The sequence below is a fragment of the Benincasa hispida genome, chromosome 4, assembly GCF_027475165.1.
Source record: "Benincasa hispida cultivar pf3 chromosome 4, pf3_genome.v1.1, whole genome shotgun sequence".
Lineage (NCBI taxonomy): Eukaryota > Viridiplantae > Streptophyta > Magnoliopsida > Cucurbitales > Cucurbitaceae > Benincasa > Benincasa hispida.
Genome location: NC_143481.1, coordinates 44,901,372 through 44,913,630, shown reverse-complemented (window position 1 = coordinate 44,913,630; position 12,259 = coordinate 44,901,372). Strand labels below are relative to the sequence as shown.

The 12,259-nt window shown below is 28.6% G+C and overlaps 1 protein-coding gene across 1 annotated transcript; it reads right to left on the bottom strand.

Moving 5' to 3' along the window:
• Nucleotides 1-1,547: 1,547 nt before the first annotated feature.
• On the bottom strand, nucleotides 1,548-2,739 carry LOC150036748 (dof zinc finger protein DOF1.2-like). The gene has a single exon (XM_090313065.1). It carries the CDS (start codon nucleotides 2,624-2,626, stop codon nucleotides 1,844-1,846), a length of 783 nt encoding a protein of 260 aa, XP_090169191.1. The 5' UTR covers nucleotides 2,627-2,739; the 3' UTR covers nucleotides 1,548-1,843.
• Nucleotides 2,740-12,259: the final 9,520 nt, after the last annotated feature.

The window sequence follows — 12,259 nt, the reverse complement described above, 5'->3', positions numbered from 1 at the left end:
TCAATATAAATGGTGAAGGATATGTAATATCATGGACATTGTCAAAGAAACAAATTAACAAACATGTTGAGTGCACTACCAAACTGCAAGAAAAACAAATTAACAAACGTGGCTATTCTACTATTGTTGTTAAAAGATAGAAAAACAAATAATGAAAACAAGTTTTCGCTTATTTCATTAGATAGATCCTAATTTGATTTTTGAATGAGAAAAAAGACATAAATGGAGATTGAAAGAATGTAAGTATCAATACGGGAGCAGAAAATCAGTTCAATACAGTAGGAGGGAAGTGCCAGCGAAACGAGAGGAAGAGAGATGACAGCAGCAATACTGAACCAGAGAGATGGCGGTAACATTAAATTGCTGGAATGAAGGAAAATGGTGATAGAAAGAGGAAGAAGAAGTGAAAACCCACACTTCTCAATTGGTATGTAATTCTTTTACTTGTATGGCTAAAAGATGTCTCGGAATTATTTTTTCCAAGATAAATAAACAAAGTACACCAACTAAACATAGGCTTTGTAAGCCTATTCCCATTCCCACCCTTTTTTCCCTCCAACCAAACAATCAATAAGAGTTCAAGACATATGTGAAGGGCAAAAGGGTAAAAATTAATTTATTCTAGATGATGACAACAATGAAAGAGATAAATGAGTTAAATTACTTGAAACATTGAGGAAGCGTTTGAGCCACTGATTTGGTTATTATAATTAGTGGGTTATGAGAGTCAGTTGATTATAACCATTATTAGCACTAAAACTAATTTTTTTTTTTTTTTTGAGAAATAGTAAACACTGTAGCAAATTAGAAAATATATTATGAGAGAAAAATAGTAAATATTATAGTAAAAAGAGTTTTAAAATAACATTTACTATACTAATTATAGTTTATAAACGGTGTTACACACCATTACCATATTTGGTGCCCCAAACGGTCACTAATACATAAAAACTAAGGGAATTTTTTTTTAAAAAAAATATTTTTATATCAATTTTTACTCTAAATTTCAAGTTCTTCGCATAAACCTCAAACTTAAGTTCATGTTACAATTAGAGATGTTTAAAAAATAAGGACGGGGATCGAAGTAGGGATTCTCTACGGGAAATTTGTGAAATCGGATTCTTCGTGGATAAAATTGTCGCAAATTTAATTAACTTCAAACTTAAAAGAGTATGGTAAATTTTACTCTAAATTTTGCAAAAACATAGGTACATTACTTTAGGTTAAAAAAATTAGTGAATGAATCAGCAAGGTTTACGGCATAAAGTAAAAATTGAATTTCCCCCTACAACTAATTGAACTTTCACATCTGGCTTGTAATTAATGTTAATTGTTAGAGCCATGAAATTGAGCCGCTAAAAAAGTTGTTCCCAAAGATTGAAATAAATTTTTTAGCGAAAAAATAATAAATAAATAAATCAGTATAAATTAGGCATAGTCTCACAAAGGATTTATATATAAATAAAATACTAATCTTTCTTTTTTCCCACTCGTCGTCTTCGCTAAGCTGTGTGTGTTAAAATAAAAAATCCTTTTCACTTCTCAGATTTCTTGTGAATTCAAACTTTGACTTTTTCTTTCCCTTTTATAGTTGCAGGATCTTCGACTAAATAATACACAACAAGAGGATCTTCAAAATTTAATGAAAATTCGTATTTGATGAGCCATTGCCATAAATCACAATTAGCTCTTCTCTTACACTAAGTTTTTATTTTATCATATAGTTTTCAATGTAACAGTTTCGAATCCCATGTAATTTCTACCATGGAAATTTCTTAGTATAGACTATATATATCTCTTTCACAGAAGAATATGAAAAATGTATATAAATGTAATGATATATTTAGAAATATTCGACATTATTTACGGCTGCAAAGTCGAATGAGCTCCAATTATCCCCCACTTGACAGAACTGATCCGAGACCCGCAAATAATTCGCATTGTAATTGTAAGAAAACGAGTCCAATTCTTGAAGTTGTTCTTGTATTTGATGTGATGGCCATAGTTCTTCATCAATACCCAATTCTGTTTCTAACCCAAATGGAAGATTCTCGTAATTTCCCGGGATCCCCTGTTTTTCTTCTTGCGCTTGATTTTCTTCATCGAATAGCAAATCTGAGAGACCTTCGAAGAAGATCTCGGAATTCTCCAATGGGTCAACAGATTCCGGCGAGCTGGTCAACGTCTGGGGCTCACTACTGGGAGGACTATTCAAAAATCGGGCGAAAACAGCGGCGAGATCGATATCGGAGGCATTGGAGGAGGAATCGGTGATTTGGGTAGAAGCGTCGGGTTTTGTAGGACGGGAGAGGGCGGAGGATCTTGAGGACTTGGTACGGCGGGTCTTGCGGCAGCCACCACCGACGGGGACGTTGCGGAGGGAGCCACCTTTGGTCCAGTAGCGGCGGCAGGATTTACAGAAGTATCTGGGTTGGGAGAGGCTGTAGTTGTTGTAATAACAGAATTTGGTGTTGGGGGAGGCGCAGCGGGGGCAATTTGGGGGTGTTTCGAGATGGGGTTTCCATTTGCGTTCGAGATGGGAGGGGAATGGCGGCGGAGGAGGAGGAGGGAGATGCGACGGCGCGTGGGAGAGTTGGTGGTGGTCTGACATTGGTGGAGAGAACATTGATGAGAAAGAGAAACAGAGAGAAGAGGGGGGATGTGAAGAAGATGGAGGAGAAGAAGGGAATTATGTAGAGTGAAGAGAAACGTGGGCGGTTGGAGAGTCGTTAGGACCAAGGAAGGGTGTGAGCGTGTGTATGGAATTTTAAAACAATATTATTAAATGATGATATTGAATACAATGAAAAAAATATATATATTGAAGTCAAAAGTAAGTCACCTTTAAACCAACCGTATTTAATATGGTTTTCTTTGTAAAAAGTTAAAGGTTAAAAGTTTGATCTCTACCCTAACCTTATAATAGAAGAAGTTTCCAGTTTTAAACTATAAACAATTTCAAGAATCAAAAAATCGAGCCCCTAGAGAAGAGCAATATTTATGTGCATTTTGCATCTGAAGATGCACTAATCTTTATATTGTTGATATAGGTTAGAGACTTGTCAACCTTACATTGTTGATATGGATGTATTCCTTTACATTGCCTAGCCTCGCAATTATCCAACAAAAATTTGTCTACTTAATCATTATCCTATTTTCTTTATGTATAGCAAAAAGGGATGCATGAGATTAAACAAAATTTAAAAAAAAAAAAAATTATAATTGAACCATTTAAAAAGATGCACAAAAATAAGTGGATAGTTACAAAATGCATGGAAGTATTATTACTATTATTATTCCAGATAATATGAGAGCAATGTGAGGTTCATGAATATAAGAGGCGGAATGGCCGTGGCATGAAGGTCCCACGTGGCTTATTTTCATTCGGTGCAGTATATTATTGAAAGTGATTGATGTTTGATTAGTCAAGCCTCACTTGGTAGTCGTTGAAAATTTGTGCACAAAATTACTCTTCCATTCTCGGCCCTCTAAATCATCTAAACCACCTGGTTTCAAATAATTTTCATCATAATTCTTATTATTTTATTTTATTTTCCCAACAATGAATGCAAGTTTGAACAATAAGAGTAAGTCTTTTATCATTATAGAAAGTCTTGGAAATGAAATTAGTTTGTCATGTAAATATTATCTAATTTAAATGATGCAACTTAAAAAAGTCTCGTTATAAATAAAATATATTTCTAATTAATACTCCAACTTAAATTAGGGAACATAAATATAATTATTCTTCTTTTTTTTTTTATTTGCACTTGTTGCATCAGTTCTAATTAATACAACTAATTTTTGGTGTCTTAATGAAATATTATTGGATCCTTATGCATCATATAAAATGTTACTATTTGAAATTGAATTTTGATTGGACAATATATCAATATAAGTCACAGATCAATTAAATGAGTTCATAAATTACACCAACCATGATCAAATATTATATATATAAATCAATTTTTGTAAGTCCACAAATTTTTTATTAAGTTCATTAGTTATGTAGCTTTGATATTCTTCATAGTTTGTAACTTTGTAGAGTGAGGAACATTAATTTCTTAGTGGAATGGTATGTTTTAACCAACAGAATTATGCTCGTGTTTGCTTTATAACATGTGAACTAATTATACAATAAGATCACGTTTTTACACCACGAAAAAAGTAATAAACGAATGGTAATCTTAAAAAATAGATCCAAATGAATTACATTTGTCGTTTACTTTGTTCTCTGTATTTGTATTGACACATGGAACCCACTGCCCAACCTATAATTAAAAAAAATACAAACTGATTGACGAACAGAGGACGATCAATCAGTTTGCGTTTTGAAATTACTTATCATCACTATTATCGTTAGTGTACTATTACAGTATGAGAAACATGAATATTCTACATTTACTGTTACAGTAACAATAAATGTAACATATTCATAATTTGAAGCGAACGTGATAAGAAACAAACAATTACATTTGCGATTCTTACCTATTACGATCGATCTATCAATAAAATTTCATTACGATTACACTTTTTTTCATTACGGACAACTAAACCTTGCCTAAATGTCAATTTATATATGTTGCTTATCATTTGTTTATTTTTAGAATATACTTGTTTTTAGCATCATTTTGACGGCAATAATTTCTTTTATCTTATAATAATTAAGAAATCAATTAAGAAAAATATTTATTTCTCAAAGTTTAGGGTTGTACAATATTTAAGACAAGGACAAAATGGTAATTTTGAATGGAAAGATGGTCGGCACGAATGGGAGTGATACAGTGTGCTTCCAGTTGTGGATTTAAGGAGAAATATTAGGAATACTCATTATTTAATTAATTAATTACATGCAAACGTAATAAAGCATGTTGCAATGCACGTGATGAAACGGGTTACGTGGCGTATCTTCGTTTGTATTAGTAACTTAAATTACACAGCGATTAAATTAAATGACTTTAATCTACTTAATTATAATTATGTTATTTAATCCTAGGTTACGCGTCTCTTTCAGATTAATTATTGTCAAATAATTTCTCTAAGGGGGCTGTTATTTATATGGTTGACTTCCAAATTTATTATAAATTAATCCTCGATTTTGTAAATATTTAAGTAAAATGGAGATTAGATTTAATATTTTCTTTAAATGCTGAATTATGAAATATATTAATGGAATCCCCCCTCCATAATCATTGAGGAGGTGACATGTGGTGGAATCGAGGGTCTTATTTTCAGTATTTAATTTGAGTTCACATCTATTTAATTTATTTGAAAAAATATCAATTATTTTCGCCAAAGCTTTGGGATTTATATCAATCTAAATCTTAAACGAAAAATTGTATCAATTTAAATCATGAATTTTGAGATTTTTATTCATTTAAACCCCAAACTAATAATTATATCAATTTAAATCCTAAACTTTTATAAATGTATAATAAAATATAATGGAGAGTTTAAATTGATACACTTGTTAGTTTGTGGTTTAAATTGATATAATCCTCAAAGTTCAAGATTAAAATTGATACAATTATTAGTTTAGGGTTTAAATTGATACAACATCCAAAGTTTAGGAATATAAATTGATATTTACTCTTTTTTAAATTAGTCTAGGAAACAGTGTTTAAATATAAACAAGTAATTACTTGATATGCTTGCTTTAATGATGTTAAAACATTTTAGGTTAAATTGTAAAATTTGTTGGGATGGAGAAAGTTAGAATTTTCATAAACAGTTCTTATGGTAGAGACTTTTTATGAGAATTTTATCAAATCATATAAACTATTTATGAAGTTTTATTAAATCATAAAAACTAAAATTTAACTTTTAAAATTATAGAGACTAAATTCTAAATTTCTCTTACATAGGGTCTAAATTTGTAATTTAACTTAGGTTAGATTGTAAATTTGGTCCATATAGTTGGTAGAATATTAGAAATTTAGTCTTTATGATTTATAATTAAAATTTAGTCCTCATGATTTGATAAAACCTCATAAATATAATAGTTATATAAACTAAATTCTAACTATTAAAATATTTCTAGAGTTTGAACCTTAACTTACTCCAAATTATACGGAAGGAATTTATGATTTAACAAAAAAAAATAATTAATTATAAAATTATTAGTTAAGAAAACCATTATATTTTTATATTAACGATAAAAATAATATAAGATAGGTGAATAATTCCATATATGTAGTGATTGCACAACATGTGTTATTTCAGTTAATAATTGAATCTTGTTAAGGGAGTACTTTTGCTATATATTTTATTAAAAGAACTAAAAGTAATTAGTGAATAATTTTTTTCATCCAAATTTATATAAGTGATGGTTGAAGTAATGTTTTTAGAAAAATAAAATTAAGGTACAAGATTTGGTGAAATTAAATTTTATTCAATCACATTTATGTTTGATTCCAAACTTTTAAAAGTGTTTTTCGTATATTTAAAAATGATTCTGAATTATTATGTTTGATTCCAAATGTGATTGTTAAATAGCCAAATTACGTAATAGAGTATTTTCTATTTGAAAAGTTATTTAATCAAATAGTTATGATGAGTATCTATTTTTATCAACTGGTTTTATTGTTAAAATTTTCTATGCACGATTGATATGTTGATATTTTGAGCAAGATATATTTGTTAATTTAATTATTAATTAAGCACTTTTTTCTTGATAGATAATGCATCCCATCTTCTAATCAATAATTTAAATTAAAAAATCTGGTCTCATAAACAACTAACCAACAATATCTAAACAAAAAAAAAAAAAAAAAACTAGATAATCATTTTTGGACTGATTCCAATCAAGCACCTCAATAGAAGTCACCTATAAACTAATTCTTCCAAAATTAATTTAAATGATTTCAGATTTTCTTAAAATCAACTTTATTCCATTTCAAATATCATCATTTTAAAAGAAAGTGATTTTGACAAGAGAAAAAATGATTTTTACCATGACAAAGTCACTCTCAAACATAGCCATGGTTTCGATTAAAGAGGTTAGAAATTTATAGATACTCGCACATAAATTTTATGTTGAACTAACATAAAATATAGAAAAACTTACCAAAGTGAACTTGACTCATGGGTATTCGCATGTGTTTCATCCCTAAAAATCAAAGATTCAATCTTCCACCCCACAGTTGTTGACTAAAAAGCAATATAGAAAAACCTTAGTATAATCCATTCCCATCTTTGATAACAACAAAGGATATCTCCTAAATCGTTAGTTAAAAGATTATTTTTTTGAAGGAACACCATCTCTTTGCAAGAAGAATATAGTAAAGAAGAAACCTTTCACTCAAATCGTTTACGTCTACAAAAAGAATTTAAGTGTGAACGAGTGTGAATTATCCTTATGATAATTCTCTATTAATCCATTCTTGGAAGAAAAAAAAATCAATTCATTCTGTTGCATGCTAAAAGGATTAGTAAACTAAATAAAAAAAACCAACATTAGGGTTGTTGTATACTCATAACATTGAAGTGGAAATGATGAACCAACTTACTAAGTAATACTATATAAATCTCATTTTCAATTTTTGAAAAACAAAGTAAATCCAAATCTTTTCTTTCTGATTGAGATTGAAACCGAATTGGTCATTGCTATAATTAAGAGAAGGACTCAACAACTATAATCAAACTATAACAAAAATTAGAAACTATTTTGACTATAGAGTATCCGAATTTGGAGTGAAAAACAAGTTTTGCTTTTCTTTTTGATCTTCGATCAAAAAATAATCCAAATATAATCATTTGATGGAATTGAATAGATCAAACGATTTTAGTAATTATAATTAGGGTTTTTATAAAAAAAAATATTCTTGATTTAAATTTATTAGGGTTTTCTTATCATGAGGTCTTTGGTATCTTATGAGTTTGGAATAGAACAAAAACATAGGAAATCACGTGGTGGGTTTTGCATCATTTTCATGAAATATATAATATATATATATGTGGGAATAATTATAAGAAGAAGAAATTATTATATTTGGGGCTAAAAAAATATATAGCTTCTACGGCTCAAAATCCTCATCGTCATCCGTTATTTATTATTATCACAAACCACATGATTATTAGTTATTTCTTTCTCATAAAATTCTCTCATTTTGTCCTACCAAATAATATACACACACTTTCTGCAATTTTCCATCCCCATATATTCCTCATTTTCAATGTGCATTTTTTGTTCTTTTCATTACATCAATTACATCAAAATATTTATTAGTTTTTATTTAAAATATGTCTTTTCATTTTATTTTTAATATGCCTAATAATAGTATTGTTGATTAATATGCTAAATTATGTAATCCAAGTGTGTAATAACAAAAGCTTTTCATATTTTCTTTCTTTTTATATTGAGATGAATTCATGTGTAATGAATGAATAACAATTCAAATTTGTATCTAAATCTTTGATTATTTGATTAATTAGCAAGAGGATAAAGGGAGGAAACTTTGAAATATGTATGGGTGAATTTAGTATAATATTATAGCTTGTAAGTTATTTGGGTTTGTTAGGGACAAGTTAAACAACATGCTTATTGAGGAAAAAAAAAAAAAAAAAAACTCTTAACATTACCACGGCGGGAATGAGTAGAAAAATAATAGAAAGAGTATAAGAAAAACACAATAATTTATGTAAAAAATATTAAAATTAGAGAAAAACTATGACCCACCATACAAAAAATGAAAATCACTATGTGATAAACTATTTCCTATGAAGCACAAATACTTCATAAGGTAAAGAATCCGTATCAAATACCGATACTTCTAGATACTTTCTAGATACGTATCTGACACGCGATTTGACGTATCTATTTCTATGTGTATTTTTCTTTAAAGAAAAAAGACAAGCAACTCATCTAATCTTTCCCAATCTAAAACTAGGCAACATATTTAAAAAGCTCACTACTCAAGTCCAAAACTAAAAAAAAATAATAATAATAAATAACAGACCAAACCCTAGACTAGAATCATCTAATCTCCATCTTCACATTTGAGTCCTCACAAAGTCCACAAAAATATAAACCATTTAGATATCTTCGGCAATTCAATAAAAAAGTTCTTCGTTTATCTTCGTACTTCACTCTCTAATCTTCTTATTCTTCTTATTTGCAATATGTGTCACTTTTTTATTGCACTTTATTAACTATTGTACTTCAACATCTTAGATGTTGTTTTTTTTGTATTGTATTTCAGTGTTTGTATTTTATTTTGTTCTTCAAAGTATCAGTATCCTCGTTTTTTAAAAATATATATATTAAAAAATATATAAAAAATGATGTATCCTTAGACGTATTCATATCTTAGTTTTTTAGAAATTGACGAATCGTCGTATTCGATCGTATCCGTATCGTGTAGCCCTATCTGTATCTGTGTTTCATAGATTATTTCAATCACACAAAATTCTCTCTTCGACCCCATGGTAAGGAAAAAAAAAATATTTGCCCAAATCTTTTATCACGAACACAAAAATTAGATATCAAGGTACTAAATTGTTTCTAATTTTGAATGATTTAAAAATCAAAGTTAGGGTGTGTTTTCAATAATCAATATTATTTTTAAAACTTATTTTTTCCTCTTTATCATATTATAATTACAATATAAAAGGTAAAATCATGGAGCCAAATTACGTCGGTTTACACATGCCTTTCAATATAAGTATAGTTGAGCTCAGCTCATAAATCATTATCAAATGAAAAAAACTTAATTAAAAAAATGAAAAACAAAAAATAAAAGAGGAAATGGAGGGGGGAAATTATGGAACTAACCTGACAAATAGCAAAATTTAAGTTTTCATTGAAAAAATATCAAAAAGTTTTAAAAATTGTGAAAATAACAAAACGAATTATAATATTAGAAAATAATAATTAGCAATGGTAAAACTGCCCCCAAGACAGCCTATAGGCATAACATTCGAAATTCTAAAGATTAAAGGTTTCAAAACCATTTTAAAATAGCAAATATACTCTACCTAAATAGCTATCATGATAAACAATGCATTCTGACAAGTGTCTAATCTACACTTACAATAACTTATTAGCACCTTAAACAAGGCATTCATTTAAACCAAATCTATTGTCAACAAATCAAATTAAGGATTTCAAAAGGCTTACAATGCCCTCAAGATAGCTTTCAGGGAAGAAAGAAAGCGCTTCTGGTGCTTTAAAAAGAGCTTCATTGAAGGAAAATAAAGGCGTACTTCTGTTACCCTAAAATCATTAAGCCTCAAACATCATCAACGTGAGTATAGAAAGACATTCTCTACAAGTATTGACTCTTAACCCTTGTCGAATATTTCTTTACCATCAACATAAAGAACCTATTTTAATGGGAATACCAAATTGAAAGGATTCAAAATCTTGAAAATCAACGATTTCAGTATTGCCCTCAAGAGATTGGGAAGAATGATCAATTTCTATTAAATAATTATTCAAATACAGTGTATTTCCAGTGTTCGGGGCAACAAATGAGACATGGTCAATCACTAAACATAAATCAATTTCGGGGGGACTCTTGATAAAACTGACATCAACCACAAAATATCTCTATTCTTCACCAATCTTAATAAGATTCGAATTGGTTGAACCAACCTGATACATTGTCAAACGAGATATAGTTAACACACTCGAGGGAAAAAACTTACCTTGGATATATTCCACAAATTGTTGGAACGATGAATTTGACGAAATATGCGCCTCAAAAGCTCGAAAATAAGGGTAATAATAAGAATTCTCATCCATGGCCATCAAAAACCAACACAAACCAAAAATCTATAATCACTTTGTGTCAATAACAAAAAATTGTTTTACGATAGTGATGACTATTTTTTTTCCAAATCGTTAAAATGTTATAATATGATAAAAATTTAAATAAAATAGGGACTAAATATGAAATATGTATAATTGAATCTAATAACATATACAAAACAATTTAAACCTTCAAAAATATGGAAAAATATCTAGTTATTTTACGAAGAATACGTATAAAATAAAGAAAAACAATTCAAACATTTGAATAAATTTAAGATTTGATTAGATAAAATGAAATTTGATAATATATGGATATTTAAAATTTTAAATTTGGTAGAAAAATCTAGATATTTAATTCAAGTGAGATTAATTAGAAAAGTGGTTAAACATAATCTAAATTAATAATAAAATATATATTGAAACGTTAAATACGTGAAGAAAATCAAGAAGGGTGGTTATTTTAAGGAAGATAGCTAATTTTAGGTGGGAGACTAACGCATCACTAATTATCATCATGTATACAGAATCCTGTCATTTGAAAATAGGGGTAAAATAATAAATCTACAAAAGCTACAAATAAAATAGGGGTAAGATAGAGATTTGAAAATTCACGCTATGTGCATGTCATGTGAATTGCCATAAATCTTATTATGAGCTGGTTTTACTATTTTTCAAAACCAACTCTAAAATCTGTCATACGCTCAAATTTTCCAAAATTATATTGTATTTTTCAAAATCTTGGGCCATCCATCCGTCCCTTACACAATTGTACATGATCCATACATTATTAGGTTGACTAGATAAATAATAAATTTTAATGTTTTATTTGAAAAAATAGTAAAAAGAAAATACGCAAGAGATTATGTTTGGCTAAAATTCTTATTAATTTTTTATTTTTATTATAAATACCACAAATTATGTGTAAAATAGATACCCATTCTTAATATTAAAAGTCAAATGTTACTCCTCTATACCTCATGTATGTTGCTATGTGTCTTGTAAATACTCACTCTTATTGTCCTTGTAAATACTCAGTCTTAGTGTCCAAATAAACCGCCTCCTAGTTGTCATTTTGTCTTTAAAAAGAGGCATTTGGTGGAGCTTGAAAAACACACATATATTGATGAAATTTCAAAGAAAGTTGAAGAAAGTGAAAGATTTTGGAGAATTTTCTAATTTCATATTTTTCTTGTATTTTATTTATTTATATATTATATTATATTTATTTTTATATTATATTTTATTGGTATCCATGTTCCCCTTGTGCTCCTTAAGTTCACAACACTTTATCAGCACGAATTTTTTCATTTCCCTACTGAAAGTAGGTCTTAAAGGTATGTCGTTTTTCTCATCTTCGTTACAATTAATCATTTAATGTTATTTTGCATATTTAATATCTATTAAATGTCTAATATAAATACAATGTTTTATGATAATGTTGTCATGACAAACCTTACGAAATTAGAATTCGCAACGCTTGATATTAGTAGCAATAATTATTTGTCA

What these genes read in the sequence shown, in the direction of transcription:
- LOC150036748 (XM_090313065.1), bottom strand. Translation starts at nt 2,626, where the DNA reads ATGTTCTCTCCACCAATGTCAGACCACCACCAACTCTCCCACGCGCCG.